Source organism: Marmota monax, unplaced genomic scaffold, assembly GCF_021218885.2.
Source record: "Marmota monax isolate L192 unplaced genomic scaffold, Marmota_monax_Labrador192_F-V1.1 WCK01_AAM20220418_F8-fsc00001, whole genome shotgun sequence".
In the NCBI taxonomy this organism is placed as follows: domain Eukaryota; kingdom Metazoa; phylum Chordata; class Mammalia; order Rodentia; family Sciuridae; genus Marmota; species Marmota monax.
The window spans coordinates 35,818,496-35,837,999 of record NW_026693777.1 but is presented as its reverse complement, the minus strand read 5'-3'; the positions used below and the strand labels follow the sequence as shown (position 1 = coordinate 35,837,999).

The 19,504-nt window shown below is 38.3% G+C and overlaps 2 protein-coding genes across 9 annotated transcripts in view; one reads left to right on the top strand and one right to left on the bottom strand.

Annotated features, from left to right (window-relative positions):
- The first annotated feature begins 1,087 nt into the window (after positions 1-1,087).
- Positions 1,088-8,119, top strand: Emc4 (ER membrane protein complex subunit 4). 3 transcript variants are annotated; one of them, XM_046460993.2, is made up of 6 exons: positions 1,088-1,305; positions 1,644-1,758; positions 5,651-5,804; positions 6,086-6,246; positions 6,478-6,533; positions 7,877-8,119. In XM_046460993.2, exons 1-5 carry the CDS (start codon positions 1,220-1,222, stop codon positions 6,511-6,513), a joined length of 552 nt encoding a protein of 183 aa, XP_046316949.1. In that variant the 5' UTR covers positions 1,088-1,219; the 3' UTR covers positions 6,514-6,533; positions 7,877-8,119. The 3 variants fall into 3 exon arrangements, with proteins under 3 accessions (XP_046316949.1, XP_046316948.1, XP_046316950.1); XM_046460992.2 differs by lacking the exon at positions 7,877-8,119 and having other exon boundaries at positions 1,089-1,305; positions 6,478-7,056; XM_046460994.2 differs by lacking the exons at positions 1,088-1,305; positions 1,644-1,758; positions 7,877-8,119 and adding an exon at positions 1,848-1,872 and having other exon boundaries at positions 6,478-7,056.
- The window catches only part of Slc12a6 (solute carrier family 12 member 6), a 96,997-nt gene continuing 84,224 nt past the window's right edge, over positions 6,732-19,504 (bottom strand). For all 6 annotated transcript variants that reach the window (XM_046460987.2, XM_058584660.1, XM_046460985.2 and 3 more), the window contains 10 exons: positions 19,014-19,133; positions 18,200-18,304; positions 17,634-17,802; positions 15,271-15,466; positions 14,218-14,387; positions 12,648-12,779; positions 11,978-12,085; positions 11,693-11,877; positions 11,197-11,330; positions 6,732-9,790 (listed from right to left, as the gene is read on the bottom strand). In XM_046460987.2, the coding sequence (XP_046316943.1) occupies positions 9,699-9,790; positions 11,197-11,330; positions 11,693-11,877; positions 11,978-12,085; positions 12,648-12,779; positions 14,218-14,387; positions 15,271-15,466; positions 17,634-17,802; positions 18,200-18,304; positions 19,014-19,133 (1,411 nt within the window). In that variant the 3' untranslated portion in view covers positions 6,732-9,698. The remainder of the gene's footprint in view (positions 9,791-11,196; positions 11,331-11,692; positions 11,878-11,977; positions 12,086-12,647; positions 12,780-14,217; positions 14,388-15,270; positions 15,467-17,633; positions 17,803-18,199; positions 18,305-19,013; positions 19,134-19,504) is intronic.

Genomic DNA, 19,504 nt, shown 5'->3' with positions numbered 1-19,504 from the left:
GCTCTTTGATGTAGCAAACCACAGTCCCTGGGGTATAACCTAAGGAACTAAGACAAGATGTACTACAAGGATGCTCAGTACCATTGGTTCATAAAAGTGGTAGGGAGATAGGGAAAAAACCTAAATGTTCGTCTGGCGCAGTGGGGCATGCCTGTAATCCCAGCGGTTTAGGAGGCTGAGAGAGGAGAATAGAGAGTTCAAAGCCAGCCTCAGCAATGGTGAGGTGCTAATAAGCAATTCAGTGAGACCCTGTCTCTAAATAAAATACAACAACAACAAAAAAATTATGACATGGGTACACAACTGAATACAGAATCCATTAACCAGGAATAATGATGTAGATTATGTAATGATACTTGAAAAACAAATTAGGCATCTGAAGCAGGTACAATTTAATCTGACAACAAACCTTGAAAATAGGAAGAATTAATTTTTACATACGAGGAAGTTGAAATAATGGACTTAACTTGCCAAAGGTGACAAAATTAGTTAAGTGGTGAAGTCAGGATTCAAATGGAGGTCATGGGAATCCTGGTACGGTGGCCTACGCCTGTAATTCCAGCTACTCGGGAAGCTGAGGCAAGAGGACCACAAGTTTGAGACCAGCCTGGGTAACTTAAGAGAGATCTGTCCTTAAAAAAAAAAAAAAAAAAAAAGGCGGGGGGGTGGGGGGCTGGCCACGTGAATCCCAAGCCCCTATACCTTTCCATTGCCACTTTGCTTTTGTGCAGAATGGAGGCAGATCTACTTAGCAAGGTTACTTACACCATGGACAAGCAGTATTTGGAATCTACTAAATAACTCGCTCAAGGTCACACAATTAGTGGTGGAGCCAGGATTTGAATACTGTGTTACCAGGAGCACGTAGGAATGGAGGTCAAGAGCTTTCCATGACTTCAATTACTAACACAGGAGGTATGAACTTTGCTTGTGCACTGTAACCTCGGAGATCAGAGAACACATAACAAGTCTACTGGAGAAGCTTTCGGAAGCTGTATAAGGCTCTCTCCTCTGATTTTCTACATCCAAGCTCCTAGTCGTCAGTCTTACCCGGTAGCCAATTTCTGGGGCGGAAGTGACGTCTATATCCACACGCCGGAAGTGAGCTTGCCGAGGGAGACGCCGAGGTTAGAAGCCGGTGGGCTGCGCCGCTAGTGGGTCCTGAGTTAGGAGTCAGCTTCTGTTTGAGGCTTCGCAACCTTAGGAAGCGGCCGTTGCCATGACGGCCCAAGGAAGCTTGGTGGCCAACCGAGGCCGGCGGTTCAAATGGGCCATTGAACTGAGCGGGCCTGGAGGAGGCAGCAGGTGAGCGCCTGGATCAAGCTCGACTTTAGAGTCGTCACCAGCTTTAGAACTTTAGAACTTCCCCAGCCTCATCCTGAGGCGCATTCTCTGAAAAGGTTGGGTGGCAGACAGACGTCACCTGGGGAGGTAGCAGCTTCTCTATCGTGCAGGTTACTTTTCCCTAAGGATATTTATTTTAGTCTTCCCAATTGGAAAAGGGACTGACGAGCCCATCTGAGCACTTGGCCTAATCTGTGTAGTGCATCTGAGGCTCTTTATTATTATGATTGGTAGAACAAGAACTGAAGGATATAAAGTTTGGGAAGTTGCAGCTTTAGTCTCTTGGTTTGGTTCTTCAGGGGCCGAAGTGACCGCGGCAGTAGCCAGGGAGACTCACTATACCCAGTCGGTTACTTGGACAAGCAAGTGCCTGATACCAGCGTGCAGGAGACAGACCGGATCCTGGTGGAGAAGGTACAGAGGTATAGATGTTACCCTAGTCCTGGAGCCAGTCAGGACCTACCCGCCTCTCCCAAGTAGCATTACTGTAGAACCCATTTATAATGAATGGGAGCTACACCGCATGCAGTAAGTATTACAGTAGTTTACATAACAGCTCCAATAGTGCTTAACAGTTGGAAAAGTAAAAGACATTCATTAAGGCAAGGTATTAGGAAATAATTGCAAAATGATCTGCTGGTGGCAAGGCTTTCCAGCTTAAGTCGTCGTTTTTTATGCTAGTTCCCTGACACCACGCATCCATACTGTCAAGATGTTACCTTCAAAACAGATCCCAAATCCTATTACTATTTTTTTAAGGAATTGAATCCAGGGGCGCTTAACCAGTGAGCCACATCTCCAGCACCCCCCCTTTTGTTTTTTATTCTAATTTGTTATCGTGTCTTCATACATGTACTTAGGTTAACGATGTCCATCTCATTCCACCATCTTTTTTACCCTCTTGCCCCTCCCTTCCCTTTGCCCTATCTAGAGTTCCTCTAATCTTCCCTGCTCCCCTTCCCAATCCCACTATGAATCAGCCTCCTTATATTAGAGAACATTCAGCATTTGGCTTTTAGGGATTGGCTAACTTCACTTAGCATTATATTCTCCAACTCCATCCATTTACCATGATTTTATTCTCTCTTATTGCTATTTTATTTTTCCTATTTCTCCATATCCAATGCCATGATTTTATTCTCTTTTATTACTGAGTAATATTCCATTGTGTATATATACCACATTTTCTTCATCCATTCATCTACTGAAGGGCATATAGGTTGGTTCCACAGTTTAGCTATTGTGAATTGTATATTGTGAATAAACATTATGTGGCTGTATCCCTGTATGTTGTTTTTTAAAAAAAAAATTTTTTTTTGAGAAACGGCCAACTTAAGTTGCTGAGGCTGGCCTTGAATTTACCATCCTCCTGACTTAACCTTTCTAGTTACTATGATTAACAGGCTTTCACCACCAAGACAGGCCTACTACTTCTTGTCTTTATCATCCTGGTCCTAGCCACTATCTCTCATTTAGATTTTTTTTTAAGATTTATTTTTTAAACCTTTATTTATTTATTTTTATGTGGTGCTGAGGATCAAACCCAGTGCCTCACACATGCTAGGCAAGCACTGTACCACTGAGTCACAACCCCAGCCCTCTCATCCAGATTTTTGCAAGAGACTAAAAAAAAAATCAAAGATATATGATAAAATATATATGTACATATAAATTCTTCCAAATTGTAGTTTATGTACAGTAAACTGCATTCAACTAAAGCATGGTTTATCAACCTCAGCATTGTTGACAAGTGGTGGTTAATACTTCTTGTTGTGGGGGAACTGTACTGTGCACTGTAAGATGTTCAGTATCCCTGCTCTACCTATTAGATGGCAGTAGTGCCCTTCCCTAGTTGTAACAATTACACATTTCCAGCATTCTAAATGTCTCCCAGGAGACAAATTGCCCTCAGCTGGGAACCTCTAAAGGGTAATATTTGATGAGCTTTAATAGTGGTGTACCACCATGAAATCACCATCTTAAAAGAGAACATATTTTTCATCTCCAAAAAAATGTCTTGTATTCCTTTTTGCAGTAGAATTCTAACTGGTCTTGTTACTTATACCTAGCCCTCTGTAGTTTATTCTCATCACAACAGTCAACATCATTTTAAAATATAAGTCAGATCATTCCTATTCTGAATCCTCCTATAGGTCCCCATTTTTTCAACATAAAAGCCCAGTCTTTATAATGTTCTATATAACTCTGCATTGGTCAAACCCCTGGAACATCTCTGACCTCATCTTCTACCCTTTATTGATTATTGATTTCACTTTAGTCATAATGGCTTCCCTGCTGCTCTCTAAAGACAGCAAGACAAGTGCCCATGTCAGGTTTTTTGTATTTGCTCTTCCCTATTTTTCGGATGCTCTTCTTCCAGATCTTCTTGCCTATCACCTTTACATCTCTCAAATGTTTTGGTCTTAATGAAGCCTACCCTTATGGTACTCCCTATCTTGTTTTCCTATTTCTCCATATAATTAACATATGCTATGAATATATCATAATATTTTTTTTTTATTGCCCATTGGCCTTATCACTCTTGTAAGCTCCATGAGAACAGGATTTTGTTGGATATATCCTAAGTGCCTAGAGTAGTACATAGCACTTTCTTTCCTTTTCTTACTTCTTTCTTGGCCTTAATGTTGCTCTGCATTACACAGTCTTTGTTCATGCATTCATGAAATGCATGTGATCTTCACAACATGAAAATGACAGAGCTATTATCAATCTTTTCTCAATATGCATTATTTATTTATTTTTGCACAGTATTGGGGATCAAACTCAGAGCCTTGTGCATGCTAAGCAAACACTACCACCAAGTCACATCCCTAGCCCATTATCCTGTAATTTTTCATCTTGGTACATTAAAGTGTATGAATACATGATAGGAATTTTTTTTTTTTCTCTCTAACTTTAGCCAAGGGCAGCCGTGCATGCATGTAATCCCAGCAACTTGGGAGGTTGGGGCAGGAGCTTCAGTTTTGAGGCTAGCAATTTAATGAGACCCTTTCTCAAAATAATTAAAAGGTCTGGGGATGGCGATCAGTGGTAAAGTGCCCCTGGGTTCAGTCCCCCAGTACCAAAAAAAGTCTGTTTTTTTCCTAAGTTTCTTTGTTGTTCTTTCTTGGTACCAGGGATTGAACCTGCTTAATCACTGAGCCACATCCCTAGCCTCCCCTCCCCTTTTTTAAATTTTGAGACAGGGTGTCAGTAGGTTGCTTAGAGCCTAAGTTGCTGAGGCTGGCTTTGAAACTGTGATCATCTTGATTCAGCCTCCCAAGTCACTGGGATTATAGGCGTATGCTACCATGCCCAGCTAGCTAGTTTGTTCTTTTTCTATCTTTTTTTTTTGTACTGGGGATTGAACCCAGGGTGCTTTTCCACTGAGGTACATTCCCAGCCCTTTTTGAGACAGAGCCTCACTAAGTCTTCTGATATGTACTTAAGATTATAAATATATTACAGCTCTAACTGTATACAAGTTTTAATGCAGCATTTTTGTTTCCAATTAACATTTCTATTTTCCATTTTGATAGCATTCATGGATTAGTATACATTTGTTAATTTCTAAATATAAGGAATTTTCTAGTTACCTTTTGATTTCTAGCTTAGTTGCATTATAGTCAAAGAACACTATATATTTTGAGTTCTGTGACATTGAGATTTTTCATACATGGCTCAGCAAGTGGCCAGTTTTTCTAACTATCTGATGTTTGAAAAGAATATGAATTCCGTAATTGTTGGGTACAGTGTTATATGTGAAAGTTCGTTTATGTCATTCAAATCGTCTGTGTCTTGACTTGCCTGTTATCTTTTCAAAACAATTTTTTCATAATACCTTTGTTTTATTTATTTTTATGTGGTGCTGAGGATCAAACCCAATGTCTCACACAGGCTAGGCAAGTGTTCTACCACTGAGCTATAACCCCAGCCCCTGCCTGTTCTGTTGTTAAGGTGTGCTAATCTCCCAGCATGTGGAGTTTTCTATTTCTTTAGTTGTAAAAGGGACAGTGATATATGCAAAAGTTCAAGGACAAAAGCAGGAAAATCTTTTCTTTAGCCAAAATCACAAGAAAAAGATGACTGGAAATCTTATGGGGAAAACTAACAGATGGTGAGGCTATCTTATACCTTTAATGGAAAGGAGCTTCCTGTGGCAATATGGAGAAAGGAAGAGGTGGTGGAATTGAGTCAGCTTAGAAGCAGGGAATTGGGAATTCTGTTCATTTGACTTTAGCATCACTGATGCAGTAAATGTGGGATTGAGGGTAATTATGAAAGGTTATAACTGTGCTTGTTTTAGCGCTGCTGGGACATCGCCTTGGGTCCCCTCAAGCAGATTCCTATGAACCTCTTCATCATGTACATGGCAGGAAATACTATATCCATCTTCCCTACTATGATGGTGTGTATGATGGCCTGGCGACCCATTCAAGCACTTATGGCCATTTCAGCCAGTAAGTATTTTTGAAATAATAAACCCTTCCCTATGTTTTAAGAATTTAAAGTCTTAGGCATAATTTTTTTTTTTTTTACCAAAAGGTATGCAGGCAGGTGATGATAGTCGTGGTGAAATGGAGGGGAAAACAATGCTGCTCACAATATTCTGTTCACCTTTAGTGATCCTATTTGCTATCTTATTTTGGGCTTATCTAAATATTAATATATATGATTGATTTGATTCATATTGAAAAAGGAAGGTTGTTTTGGTTTTGACAACTTCTGTTACCCCCAACAGCTTTCAAGATGCTAGAGAGTTCAAGCCAGAAGTTTCTTCAGGGTTTGGTCTATCTCATTGGGAACCTAATGGGTTTGGCATTGGCTGTCTACAAGTGTCAGTCTATGGGACTACTGCCTACACATGCATCAGACTGGTTAGCCTTCATTGAGCCCCCTGAGGTAAGGTAAAAGAAAAGTCAAATTTGAGGCATTTGTACAGTGAATAGCTGACTCATATGATGGTAGAGAATTAAGAGTTGGTATTAGAATTTATTTCTTAAGAAAAGCTATTAGGTGTTTGGAAGATTTTTTTAAATGATAGATATAATAGAACTTGTGATTAAAATACTGATTCAGAAAGTTATTTCAACACTTATTCACCACTCACCTGTTTACTGTTTCTTCTTCCAGAGAATGGAGTTCAGTGGTGGAGGATTACTTTTGTGAACCTGAGAAGGAAGCACCAGGTGCCTATATATTTGGCCTCATTTACATCCTTCTTTAAGCCCACTGGCTCCCTAAGTATACCTTTTTTTTTTTTTTTTAAAGTATACTCACTCATATTGAAAAGAACCAAAAAGCTCTCTTCTCCATGGTCAGGAGACAAATCATAGAAGGACAATGTGTATATTACTACAAACACAAAGAAACTATACCACAACCCCTGACTGAAAATAATGTAGAAAACTTTATTTATGTTTGCAGTACAGAGCAAAACAAATAAAACCAGAACTCTATGTAAACAAAAGAGTGGTTGCTGCTAAATCAAAAGCCGTAGCAGCATCTCCTTTTAATAAATTAAATGGTTGAAAACAATACTTAAAAGTTTCACAAATTTCCTTTAATAAATCTATTTTCCTTAATAGTTCACTTCTATTTAACACAAGTTGGGACATAAAAATTCTGTTGGAGACACTCATGGATGGAACTAATGCTGGATTCAAATTATACATGATGAAAAGAAAAATAAACCAGAAAAAAGGACACAAATATGCTTACAGTGTAATTGTTATTTTAATACACACAATAAAGAATTTTTATCATGTTTAGGGGGAATGAGGATTGGTGGGATCCCTGGGGCCACAAAGATCAGAGTCAATGGAAGATAAAGAGCAGTGATCTTTCTCCTGCCACAAGGAACCTGTCAAACAGACACTGCAGTTCAAACTTCAGCTTTTAAGATAGCTACGGAAGGCAGAGAGCCAGCAGTAGGAGAAATTATATATTATCCTGCCCTGGTAAGACTTAAAAGCTGGATCTTGCCCCCAAAGCAGGAGGTCTTTGTCTTCCCTCTTGAAACAAAAGCCCCTTCCCCTAAGGTGCATTCTCTCATCAAGTTTTCAGTATTGCTTTATTTGCAGTGATTAAACCAGACAAGACATTTTGTAGACAGACAACATAAGCAACACATAGACGTGAAATGCTCTAGACAGATGAATATAAATCTGGCCTAATAACCATTTTTCCATGTAACAGTGATTTCGTATTTTAGGGATTAAGGTAGTGGCATTGTTAATAAGTCACTAATTCCCTCCTCCCTTTAAAAGATTCTTACAGAGTTCCAACCACAAATAGCACTTCTAAAATTACCTTATTTTCTGCCCATATTTATTCTGTATAGGAAAAATATGTATATAACTTTGGCCAGGAGTATGTGTAAATTTTGGGAAATTCCTGGGCAGGATGACCTTTACAGTATTGGAGTCTTGAAGATCTTAGGTCCTAGGGGACCTGACCCATTACTACTATATTCAACTAAGCAGTGGAGTGTTGCAATGGGAGTTGTAAACAAAATTTCTATTCCCCGCAGGAAGGAGCAGAAAAAAAGACATACTGTCTGCTTTGCTACCCACAAATGGGTCTGAAGTTTGAAAGAAGAGCAAAAGGAAATGACTTAATTTCTTAAGCCATACTGAACGATTTTCTTCTTTGTCCCTGTGTGTCAAAAGAATTATTTGTGACTGAGAGCTTATTCCAAATCTCACTGGGTAATCAAAAAAGAGTGGCACTATTTATCATTAATAAAGTGAAATTAAAAGCAGCTGTGAATACAGGCAAGAAGACAGTTTCTTAAATACCCATCTTGTACAAGAAATGAAAATTTCACATATTTGAAATTACTGCTTAGCCACACACATAGTTTCCCTATGCTGATAAGCCAGGTGTTTTGTGATAAGTAAATTAGTAAATAAAAAGATGAGTTTGTAAAAGTATTTCCTTGGCACATTTAGAACTTTCTGGAAAAAAAAAAAAAGAAGACTGGTGGCTTGGATAATACTTCAGAGCCAAATTTCTTCAGTCAGAATGAAGAATAAAAGGAAAAGGGGGGAAATGCTCGTATTTGGGCCATTTAGTTGAGTGCCTCAAGTCTTAACTATAACCTTAGGGATGAGGCCATAGATTACTTAGTGAAAACAAATTTTCTTGAATCAGGCCATTGTCAATTTGTATGCATTTTTAAGTAGGTAAGGAGAGTAGCAGCTTGATAACTTTGGCACTATGGAAGCGGTATGGCTCTAGAACTTCCAGTTCCATTGCTGAATTCCCCCTTTTAAAGACAGTCCAGAGCTTTCAGAGAATGATATTAGCCAGTCTTCCTAGTATTTGTTCCTCAAGGGTTCTTGATCCAGGCCTAGTAACTTGAGGCATAAAAAGAAGGAAAGGAGAACCTAGTGGCCAATGTGCATCATGACCTGTTTCTACATAACAGCTTGTATATTTTGCCCTTGTCGCATAGATAACCAGAGACTACTTGGGTAAATTTTAATAGCTACTCCTTGGAATTTCCTTAGTTTAGCCATTTAAAGAACCTGAAAGAGACCAATCCTTTCCTAATTTTTTTTTTTTTTTTTGTGTGTGTGTGTGGTAACAGTGCCTGTGTTACAACCACAGAATTTGTTTTGAGCTAAGAGAAACAAACAGCTGAAATATACATGGACACAGTGTAGATACTTAAACCTGACATTCTGGGGCAATCTTGTTTTTGAGGGAGAAGGAGAGGCTGCTGCCATGTTTCGTGTTTTGTAGATTATGTACCCTAACAGAGTCCTAGAGAACAGAAGGTACACTAAAGAAATAATTAGCTATAAAAGGTTTACATCTTGGCTTGCCACTGGTTATTTTCACAAGGATAATAGGCTCCCATACACCTAGCCACAAATTCTTTAGTAAGGTAAGGCTGTCTCTGGCAGTTACCCCTGTGGTGTTATCATTGAACCATGACTTCTGAGACTCATCTTTAATGTTGGCTGTGAACTTGCTTTTTGTCTTTAGTTGAATTTCTAGCATTCCTTTTATCATGCTGCTGTCTTCAACAGTGCTAAAAGGTTCCCATTTATTGGCTTTGTTAATCCTAACTTGCCTTCTCTTGGTACTGAATGGTTTTGGGACTTGATCATTCTTCTGATATTGAAGGAGTATTTGCTGCTTCTGTCATTATAAGGGAGCCAAGAACAGATCTATAAGTATTCTTGAACAAGTACTGGAGGCTCAGCTCATCAAAAGTTCAGTGTTACGTGTACAGAACACAGGACTCTAGTTGAGTGAGTGTGGTAATAAGAACCATCACTTTTCCATGGAGGATGGAAGCCTTTTAGAAAATGAAAGACCAAGCAGAGTCATTCCGGAGCAGATTATGAGTAAATGGTGATCACTTCACTGCCACCACCCCGGACAAGGAGGACTCGTTCTAGTCCCTCGGTGAGTACTTCTAGAAACTCCATGTCTTCAGAATTTGTCAAGGAGACAAACAGGCAGAAAAGTTCACTTTACAACCTGGCATCTCTTATCTGGTATTATCTGATAACAGCATGCTTCTTAATTATATAGTCAGACTTGGAGAAGTCTGAACATTGTTTTTTTGTTTTGTTTTGTTTTGGTACCAGGGGTTGAACTCAGGGGCACTTGACCACTGAGCCACATCCCAGCCCTATTTTATATTTTGTTTAGAGACAAGAGTCTCACCGAGTTGCTTAGCACCTCTCTTTTGCTGAGGCTGGCTTTGAACTTGCAATCCTCCTGCCTCAGCCTCCCGAGCTGCTGAGATTACAGGTGTGTGCCACTGTGCTCAGCTAAGTCTGAACTTTTTAAAAAAATTTTTTTTAATTTATTTTTTAGGTGTAAATGGACACAACGTAATGCCTTTATTTTTATGTGGTGCTGAGGATAGAACCCGGGTCCCGCCCATGTAGGCGAGTGCTCTACCACTGAGCCACAAATCCCAGCCCCAAGTCTGAATTTTTGATTCATTAACCCTGTGAAGTAATCCAGGGATATAATACCTTTGCATATATAAGATTCTTCTATTTATTAGATATTTTCTAATGTTATTAAGAAATGAGGGAGTCCATAGTAATGTTATTCTAAATGATAAAAATGCAAAAAAAAAAAAAAAAAAAAAAAACCCAACTACCTCAACAATCCAGAGAGCACCCAATAATTTCTAAGTGAAGCCATTCAAGTCAGATTTTCCTGCCACTTCTTTTTTCATTTTTTTTTTTTTTTTTTACTTGTAGTTGGACACAATACCTTTATTTCGTTTATTTTTATGTGGTGCTGAGGATTGAACCCATGTGTGAGGCGAGCGCTCTACTGCTGAGCCACAACCCCAGCGCCCCTCCTCTCTCTTTTTTTTTTTTTTTTTTCCATTTTTAAACCTCTTTTCTGTAATGGCAGGAATGGGCTAGTCTGTGTTGTTGCAATGCTGAAAGTTTCCAATTAAAACAATTCTGGGATGAAAGTATTAGGGAAAATCCCTTTTTTCTTTCTTAACTTTGAGTCTCCATTCTCAGCTGCTTCTCTGCTAACTCCATCCAAAAGAAAAAGGCTTTGCAAAATGGATAGAAAAAAGAATGTGGATATTCTGTCTCTAGGATGGTCATTTAATATAAGACATCAACTAAAAAGTCTTTAGGGTTCAGAGAGAATATATTGCATCCCCAACTTCCCAAAAGGAGATTAATCAGTCTTACCACTTTGTAAGAATCCTTGCCTAAGACTTTAAAAGTCTGAGTTCCTCAAAGAGGGAAAGTGGGGCATAGACAATAACTTTTACGGTTTCCTAGATGTCTCATCTAAGAAATGAGCTAATAAGATTTTCCCAACTGGTGGTTCCACTTTCAAAAAGGATACAGTTTTCATCACCCTCAGGGTTTCGGGGTGGCCCTGGCATATTCAACAAAACCAGCTTTGCTTCATGGGACTTGTTAACTATAACCTCATTGAGCTTCACTGCTGTATGCATTCGTCTTACATTGGACTGGTCCCTGGGTGGGGAAGAAACAGACAGTTAAAGCAGAAAGAAAATAGTTACAATTGAATTTTAAAAACTTGAGGTCCAAAGCTTTTTTAACTTAACTAAGGATAATGTGATAAGTAAAATAATTTCCTTATGATAGTAAATCCCGAGTTTTCTCATTTAATAAGCTAACAGTATAGAGATGAACTATGTGAAGAGAAAGAAGATGGTATTGTGTACATTTGGGAACTAATATGCATAGGCAAACAATAGAGAAATGGTTGGATGTGGGTGAAATGAACAGAATTCATCCTATGTGTTCAGTCAGTCACATCTGTGTCACTGACTAGGATACTGTTTTACATGATAAGCTTCTGAGAGAAAACTTACGGACGCATGTTAAGTAGGTCTTGGAATCCTTCCATTGACTTGGCTTTTTGTCCCCGGGATGCCATGTACTTGTCTTTTGTCCAAGTCATGTGCACCTTCTCCTGATAGGTTTCTGTCTCTTCATCCTCATCAGAGCCAATGCTGGTCAGTCGTAGCATTGAATTCCGGTCTTTCACCAACTGTGCCTGGGAAGGTCCAACAAAGTTATTCTACCTAATATTCTCTCATGCTTCAGCTATTTTGAAAAAAAAAATGGGATTTTAAATTCATGCAACAAAGTCTCACCTCCCTGTCCCGTTCTGTTTTGGATAGCCTCATGTGCCGGAGCATCTGGGACCGTTGCTCCATCATCAGCGTGCGCTCATAAGTATAAGCTGATATATCACTGTCATGCTGCCACAGACATCACACAAAGTGGGCAAAATGCACAAAGGAGAAAGAAGGATAGACCACACATTTTTACTTCCATTCAGTATCTTAAATCAGAAAATATATCACAATATCAACCTTTCACCTCTATTCTGTCTAGTCTCTGATCTACAAAGACACATTAGTTTGGAGTTATAAATCAAATCCAGAGGCTTTGAATATTTTCTGTAATCTATCTATTACATGTGTTTCCTTGAAACACAAAACACAAACTCTGGTCTGTATTTTTCACACATAAGTCTCATTGTGTGTGAATTTAAGAATGAATTAAAAATATATTAGGCAGAAAAGAATCTGGCAGAAATATAAGAGCTGTATAATAAATGGAAAGCAAAACCAAAAAGTATTACCAAACATACATTATGTATTCTACTTATTTAGGCCAACAAATTAGAATTTTATTGGAAGTAAGGGATTAATTCACATTTATAGCTGAATAATTTCCCAAACCAAAAAAGGTTCTAGGAAGATAGGGTTGGGGTTGGGAGAGTAGTGGTCACCTCTATCTCAAACTCCGCTTTCTTACCATCTCCACCACTTCCACCTCTGCTTCAATGCGCAGATGATACAGGAAGGTGGCCAGGTCTTTTTTCATCTGGATACTGTTATCTTCTAGTTGAGCTACTGTGAAGATCCGTATGCTGCATTTTCGCCACACCTGACAGAATGCCATATGTATATGGAAAACAGATGCAAGGCAGAATTAAAGTTATTTTCTAAAACATGAGGCATTTTGACTTAAAACAACCCTGCTATAGGCATGAGGATATTTGTTCCTTGCTTGGTATGTTATTGTATTAGGGCAAAAGATTAACTAAGAAACACATTAAATATAGTTTTAAGGAGTTCTTGATTCCATAATAAGAAAAAACTGACAAAGAAAGAAAAGATGTCTCTTGTGATATTGTGAAATATACACTATCTGTGTATATGTCACTATTTCTTAGCATATGACTCCTAAAATCCTTTGCATCTTCATGGTGCTAAGTATGTTTTTGAATGCCAATGAGCTGGACCATAGCTAGCAGCCTCTGCATAGCTTCAGAAGCAGGGCAGGTCACCAGAAAGACTGAGGCAGATTAGTGGGTTAGAACTTTCAGCCCAAATCCACAACTACTTAGGAGGACAGAGGGATAGAAGGTTAAATCGATCACCAATAGCCAATGATTTGATGAACAATTCCTATGTAATAAAGCGTCTATGAAATCCCTAAAGAACTGGGTTCAGGGAACTTCTAGATAGCTGAACATGATGGCTTCAGAAAGGGCATGAAAACTCATGCCTCTCCCCATATGCCTTGTGCATCTCTTCATCTGCATCCTTTGATTATAATATTCTTTATAATAATCCAGTAAATGGAATAAAGTGTTTCTCAGTTCTGTAAGCCACTCTAGAACAAGGAGGAGGTCATAGGAACCCTCATTTACAGCAGGTCAGTCACAAGCATTAGGTAAATCAAACCTGGGGCCTGTAATTGGTAGAAGAAATGGGAGGGTCATTTTGTGGGACTGAGCCCTCACTATGTGGGATATGATGCCACCTCTGATTGATAAACAGTGTCAAAGCTGATTAGAGGACAATCAGCTATGATGGGTGCACTGAAGAAATGATTTCTTGTTTGATGTTTGAGGAAAATAACATATCAATGTATCCTCACTTGTGATACATTAAGAGGATGCTTTATTCAGACAGTACATTAATGATACAAGACTAATTTAATTTCAATCTACCTAGTCTTACCAAAGAATGAGTACCTCTCTCTCTCTCTCTCTCTCTCACTCTCTCTCACTCACACACACACACACACACACACACACACCCCTTATACTTCCTTTAGAAACTTTTCTTTTTAATATGTGTTCACACATTACTGTTTTTTCCAAAGGGAAACTTTATTTTCTGGCTTACATTTTAAGTTAGATTGTTATCAATTATTTAAAAAAAACTATTTCTCGTAAAGTTTGAAACTGGGTTATGGAAAACTCAAGAATAATGCCTGACTTTTTGATTTTAAGCCACAACACTACATAATCAAGAAAGAATTTGTATAGTCAAACAAGACAGAAGGGAGAAAGACTTAAAGTTGCCTAAAATACCTTGTGCTGTTTCAGTAGGAATGGTAAAAGCATGAGCATCCCCCCATCATGCACAATCCACCACACATCAATGTTGCCCTCAGAAAACTGTTCCACATTGCTGGGAAAGAAGGAGATGTTTTTAGCTACCAACAGGGCAAGATGGGCGGCAGTTGTCACTCGAACTGTTCCTAGGGAGAAAAAAATAGGTTTGCTTTACTTCCCACTGGGTCAGGAAAATAAGGATTACATTTCTTTTTTTTATTTTTATTTTTTTTTTTTTTGAGAGAGAGAGAGAGAGAGAGAGAATTTTTAGTTTTCAGCAGACACAACACCTTTGTTTGTATGTGGTGCTGAGGATCGAACCTGGGCCGCACGCATGCCAAGCAAGCGTGCCACCGCTTAAGCCACATCCCCAGCCCAAGGATTACATTTCTTTGAGCAAAAGATGCCCAAATACATATAGTATAGTATAGATTATACTCCATTAAGTAACTAAACTCACTGAGAGAAATCTGAATAGCTAGCTGATTTGGATTGAAGATCATGGTTTACTTTACTAGATATACTCTTTTTTTTTTTAGATGTACACAATGCCTTTATTTTTATTTATTTATTTGTATATGGTGCTGCGAATCGAACCCAGGGCCTTGCGCGTACCAGGCGAGCATTCTACCACTGAGCCACAACCCCAGCCCCTAGATATACTCTTATTACTACACTTTCAAGGAGGCATAAGTGAAGTTGGGAGATTTTGATGCTGAAGGACTATCCTCCAATTCATGTGAGGATATAAGTACAAAAAATCGTAAGTGAAAACATGGCAATTCTGGAGATAATTCCTAGCCCAATACTTGATAGAACTAAACAACTCATGAATATAAATGTAAAGCTGGAGAGGATAGGTAAAATCAGGTCATTAACACTAGTAGTTTTTTAGGTGGCCTCATAAGACCATGCTTCAGCAATGGCATAATGCTTACTTTAGAAGGTTAGGGGCTAAGGTTGGTGTAAAAGGGATTCAACTCTATTCCCAATTTGGGCCTTTAGGTTAATATGGAAAATGTTTTGTACCAATAAAAGTCTTCCAAGCACGAGCATCTTCACTTTGCCGCCAACCATTGGGCCAGCCCATCACCACTGTGTTGTGCTTCATGCCCCCAAGGCCACATGATTGGATGAGGTGGGAAATGCCTTCTCTCAGCTTGGTAGCCACCACTAGCTGGCAGAATCCTTTTACCTTCTCTGCCTCCATTAGGTGCTTAATGGTCTGAAAGAAACACAAAACCTCAATTATGAATTGCTTTTCCCTAGACCATTAAAATCATTATTCCTTCTCCATATGATACTCCCCATCTCTTTTTAAACGTTTAAATTCCAAAAAATTAAAATTATTCCACTGAAATATCATCCTTTGTCCTTTTCACCTTTCAGTGCTGGTAGTCTACTGGGAGTTTCACCACTTTTTTCTCTATTCTGCTTTTCTTCCTTTATAACATATCAAAAACTTGAGAATAGGGAGCCCCACAAAGCAAATATTCAACAAAGCAAATACTCAAACTACTTTCTTAATGACCAAGAGAGTTCACAAGTGTGAACATGATCTCTTTCCTTCTTCAGTTATAGTAATGCACTGACTTCACTTTCAGAAATTCAATCTGATGATTCAGTATCTCTTCAGGATTTTCCTAGGTAAGTTTTCCTTGTTGCTTCTCCCATTCTGTATCCTTTTTGACATTTCAATGGTGATTATTACTGATATTTTTATTTCATTTAACCCTCTTTATGGAAAAGGGAAAGGAATAATGGTGTAGAAGATGGATCTAATTTTTCAAAGCAAAGATTAAGTCAGTGGTATAGGAGGATAAGAACTGTGACTTGCAATCTTGTGCTCTTTTTATGAATTTTGACCATCATTTTAATGTTTCTTAGTATTTCTGGTTTTTAGGGTTTCAAAGCATTCTGAAATGAAATCCAGAAAAAATTGTGAAATACAGTTGAAAATTTTCCAACAACAGGATTAGTTCTGTCATTTACAATAAATATTAGAGCTGGGGATGTAGCTCAAGTGGTGAAGTGCTTGCCTAGCATGTGTGAAGCCTTGGGTTCAATCCCCAGGACTGGAAGGGGGAAAAAAAAAAAAAAAAAAAGGAAAAGGCTGGAAAATATAAATATTAGAAAACTACTTCCTTCTTCAGGTAGAACTCAGATATTCAGTAAACAGAAATGATAAAGGAATCTTGCTTATGATATCACATAAGTTGGTAAAGTGGAAGAACAGTTGTTCCTTTCTCCTCGTCATAAGATTTAGGAACTGTTCCTACAGTTCAAATGATAGATTTAATTATTTAATTTCTCTCAGTGATCAGATCAATGTTTGGAATCCATTTGGGAATAATTTTCAGGGTTAATAATCTACAGCTTACTCATGATTTAAATGGGAAGGAAGAATAGACAGTTGTCTTCTGGTTAAACTTATTATCTGGAAGAATATAACTGTTATGGTTTCGATATCAGGTGTTCCCTGAAAGCTCATGTTTGAGACAATACAAGAAAGGTTAGAGGGGCTGGGGCTGTGGCTCAGTGGTAGAGCGCTCACCTAGCATGTGTGAGGCACTGGGTTCAATCCTCAGCACCACATAAAAAATAAAAACAATAATAAAATAAAGATACTGTGCCCACCTATAACTAAAAAATAAATATTAAAAAAAGAAAGGTTAAAAATGAAATTATTGGATTATAAGAGGTTTAACCTAATCATTACCTATGATAGGGATTATCTTGGTAATAACTGTAGGCAGGGTGTAGCTGCAGAAGGTGGGTACCTGGGGGTGTACCTTTGGGGTTTATATTTTGTCCTTGCTGAGCAGATTTCTCCCCTACTTCCTGATGCCATGTCCTGAGCTGCTTTCCTCCACCACACTCTTCTGTCATGGTGTTCTGCCTCACCTCAGGCCCTAAGAAATGAAGTCTGCTGTCTGTAGACCTCTGAAACTGTGAACCCCCCAAAAAACTTTTTTTCCTTAAAATTGTTCTTGTCATGTCTTTTGGCACAGCAGCAAAAAAGCTGACTAAAACGATGACTGTTCAAAAGTCAGCACTGGTAGGGCATGGTGATACATGCTTGTAATCCAGTTTGGGATTATGTGGGAGGTTGAGGCAAGGGGATTGCAAACTCTGAGGCCAACCTCGGAAATTTAGTGAAATCCTGTATAAATAAATAAATGAATAAGAAGGGCTGTGGAGTGCCTGCCTAACTTGCAAGACTCTGAGTTCAATCTCTAGTACCACAAAGAAAAAACAAAAAAAAGAATTAGCCCTAACTGGGAAACCTAGATCACACAGGAAATGAATTGACTTATAAGTCTGAACTTTTAGTACCAAACATCACAATGCTTACACTAAGTTCTACCAAGTCAATAAATCTTGACTCTTACCTGCTCAGCAGCTAAAGCTTCACCATAGTTCTCCAGGAAGTTCCCCACAATGACAGAACCCACAATAGTGAGACCCTTTCCTGCTTTGAGCTGTGAGGCAAAGGTGAGGAGGCGAGGATGCTTGACATGTAAGTCTTCATCTAGTTTCAGTAATACAAGCAACTGAGGCCTGTGAAGAGGTTAGATGAGGGGTGGAGGGAGAAAACATTTTGGATTTGAGAAAAAGAATGTCAATTCCCACTTTAATTCAGGAGATCTATATAAAACATGTAATTTGATAATAGGAAGAAGTCGGAGGAATAAGATGAGGGTACTGAGTTATTTTGAATGCTCTCAGTATTATCTCAAATTTATCAGTCTTCAAGAGAAAACAACAAATGATAGAAATCTAGATAACAAATCACATGATGAAAAGGCAATAAAGATTTGAGATAGTTAAAAAAAAAAGGTCCATTATTCCAATTCCTTGAGCAGTATGATTATCTTATCCTGTAATCAACAAAGCACATAATTTTTTGTGCATTAACTATGTGCCAAACACCACTAGGCCTTGTTGATTTCTTTACCTCCAGTTTTTAGTGTGTGGAGGTCCTTCCTCCAGCCGAAGCAAAGCAAACCGGGCTGCACTGAGGGACAGCCCACGGATACCATCGCCCCATTCCTTCTCAGCTCTGGAAGAAAAAGGAGAAAAGAGCAGAGACAGACTTAAACCAAGTAAGTATAAATTTCAAAAAATAAAGTTCATTTTTTTTAAAATCTAAAAGTACAAATGCACAAAGTAGAAGATAAAACATATTAATGATTTATATAATGTTCTTCACTAACATAATGAATCCACTAACAGCAAATGAACACCAGCCAGCACCACAGATTGCATTGCACAGATGATTCAGAATAAAGACTGGAAGGCCACTTGCTTGGTCCCTATGTATATTTAAAAGCAGTAATATAAAATAGTCGTTTGGATTAGGAAAGTGTCACAGACCAAGAACTTAAATTATTCTGAAAATACGTGGGAAAGTAAAATTCAATGTAATCTTCTGAATCAAAATGTTATGAAGTCTCTCTTTTAACAAAATTATTTAGGACTAATTTAATTTTTTATTTCACAGACAATTCCTTGACTTCAATGTTATATTGTGCTTAGTACCTCTCATTATTATTTGGCTATGTTCTTTTAGTTATTTTTCATTGAGCTATTCACACTTTCTTGTAATTAAAAGTTTATTATCTGTAAGATGATAAAAGAATCAGGGATGCAAAATTTAGTTAGGGACGCAAAATTTAGTTAGGGACAAATGAAGTTATCTGGATCCTAAATTAATTTTCATTGCCAGTCTTAATACTTTTAGCAGTGATCAAGGTGAAATCCACACTCACCCTTGATACTCAATGTACTTGTAGATCATACCAGCTATTACCATAGCTACGATGGCATAATACCAGGAAGAAATGAACATCAGAGCTAGACAGATACTCATTCCGATGAAAGAGAGGGCCCTAGAAAGTTGAAAACAAAACATAAATAAGGATTTTTTAAGCAACAAAAAAAGAAGACTGTGCTAAAGGTACTTCTCAAATTATTTGTGGTATGGGTTTATTATTTTTTAATCCATTACAGATGGAACTTTTATAGAATGCAATAAAAATGCACTGTTAGAAAATTTATCTCAAGCAGGGAATGTTATGGCAATGTGTTTTTATTTTCTTGTGGTGCGGGGGATTGAACCCAAGTCCTTGAGCATACTGGGCAAGTACTCTACTACTAAGCCACACCCCCAGTCCATGTGGCAAGCTTGAGTTGCTATAAAATTTCTAAATACTTATTCCCAATTTCTATAGTTGTCTTATCATAAACTGACCACAAACAG

Bases quoted from the DNA above. Each gene is read 5' to 3' on its own strand.
- Emc4 (XM_046460993.2), top strand. From the start codon at position 1,220: ATGACGGCCCAAGGAAGCTTGGTGGCCAACCGAGGCCGGCGGTTCAAA. The intron at 1,306-1,643 runs GTGAGCGCCTGG...TTGGTTCTTCAG, and splicing joins GGGCCTGGAGGAGGCAGCAG to GGGCCGAAGTGACCGCGGCA. The intron at 6,247-6,477 runs GTAAGGTAAAAG...TTCTTCTTCCAG, and splicing joins CCTTCATTGAGCCCCCTGAG to AGAATGGAGTTCAGTGGTGG.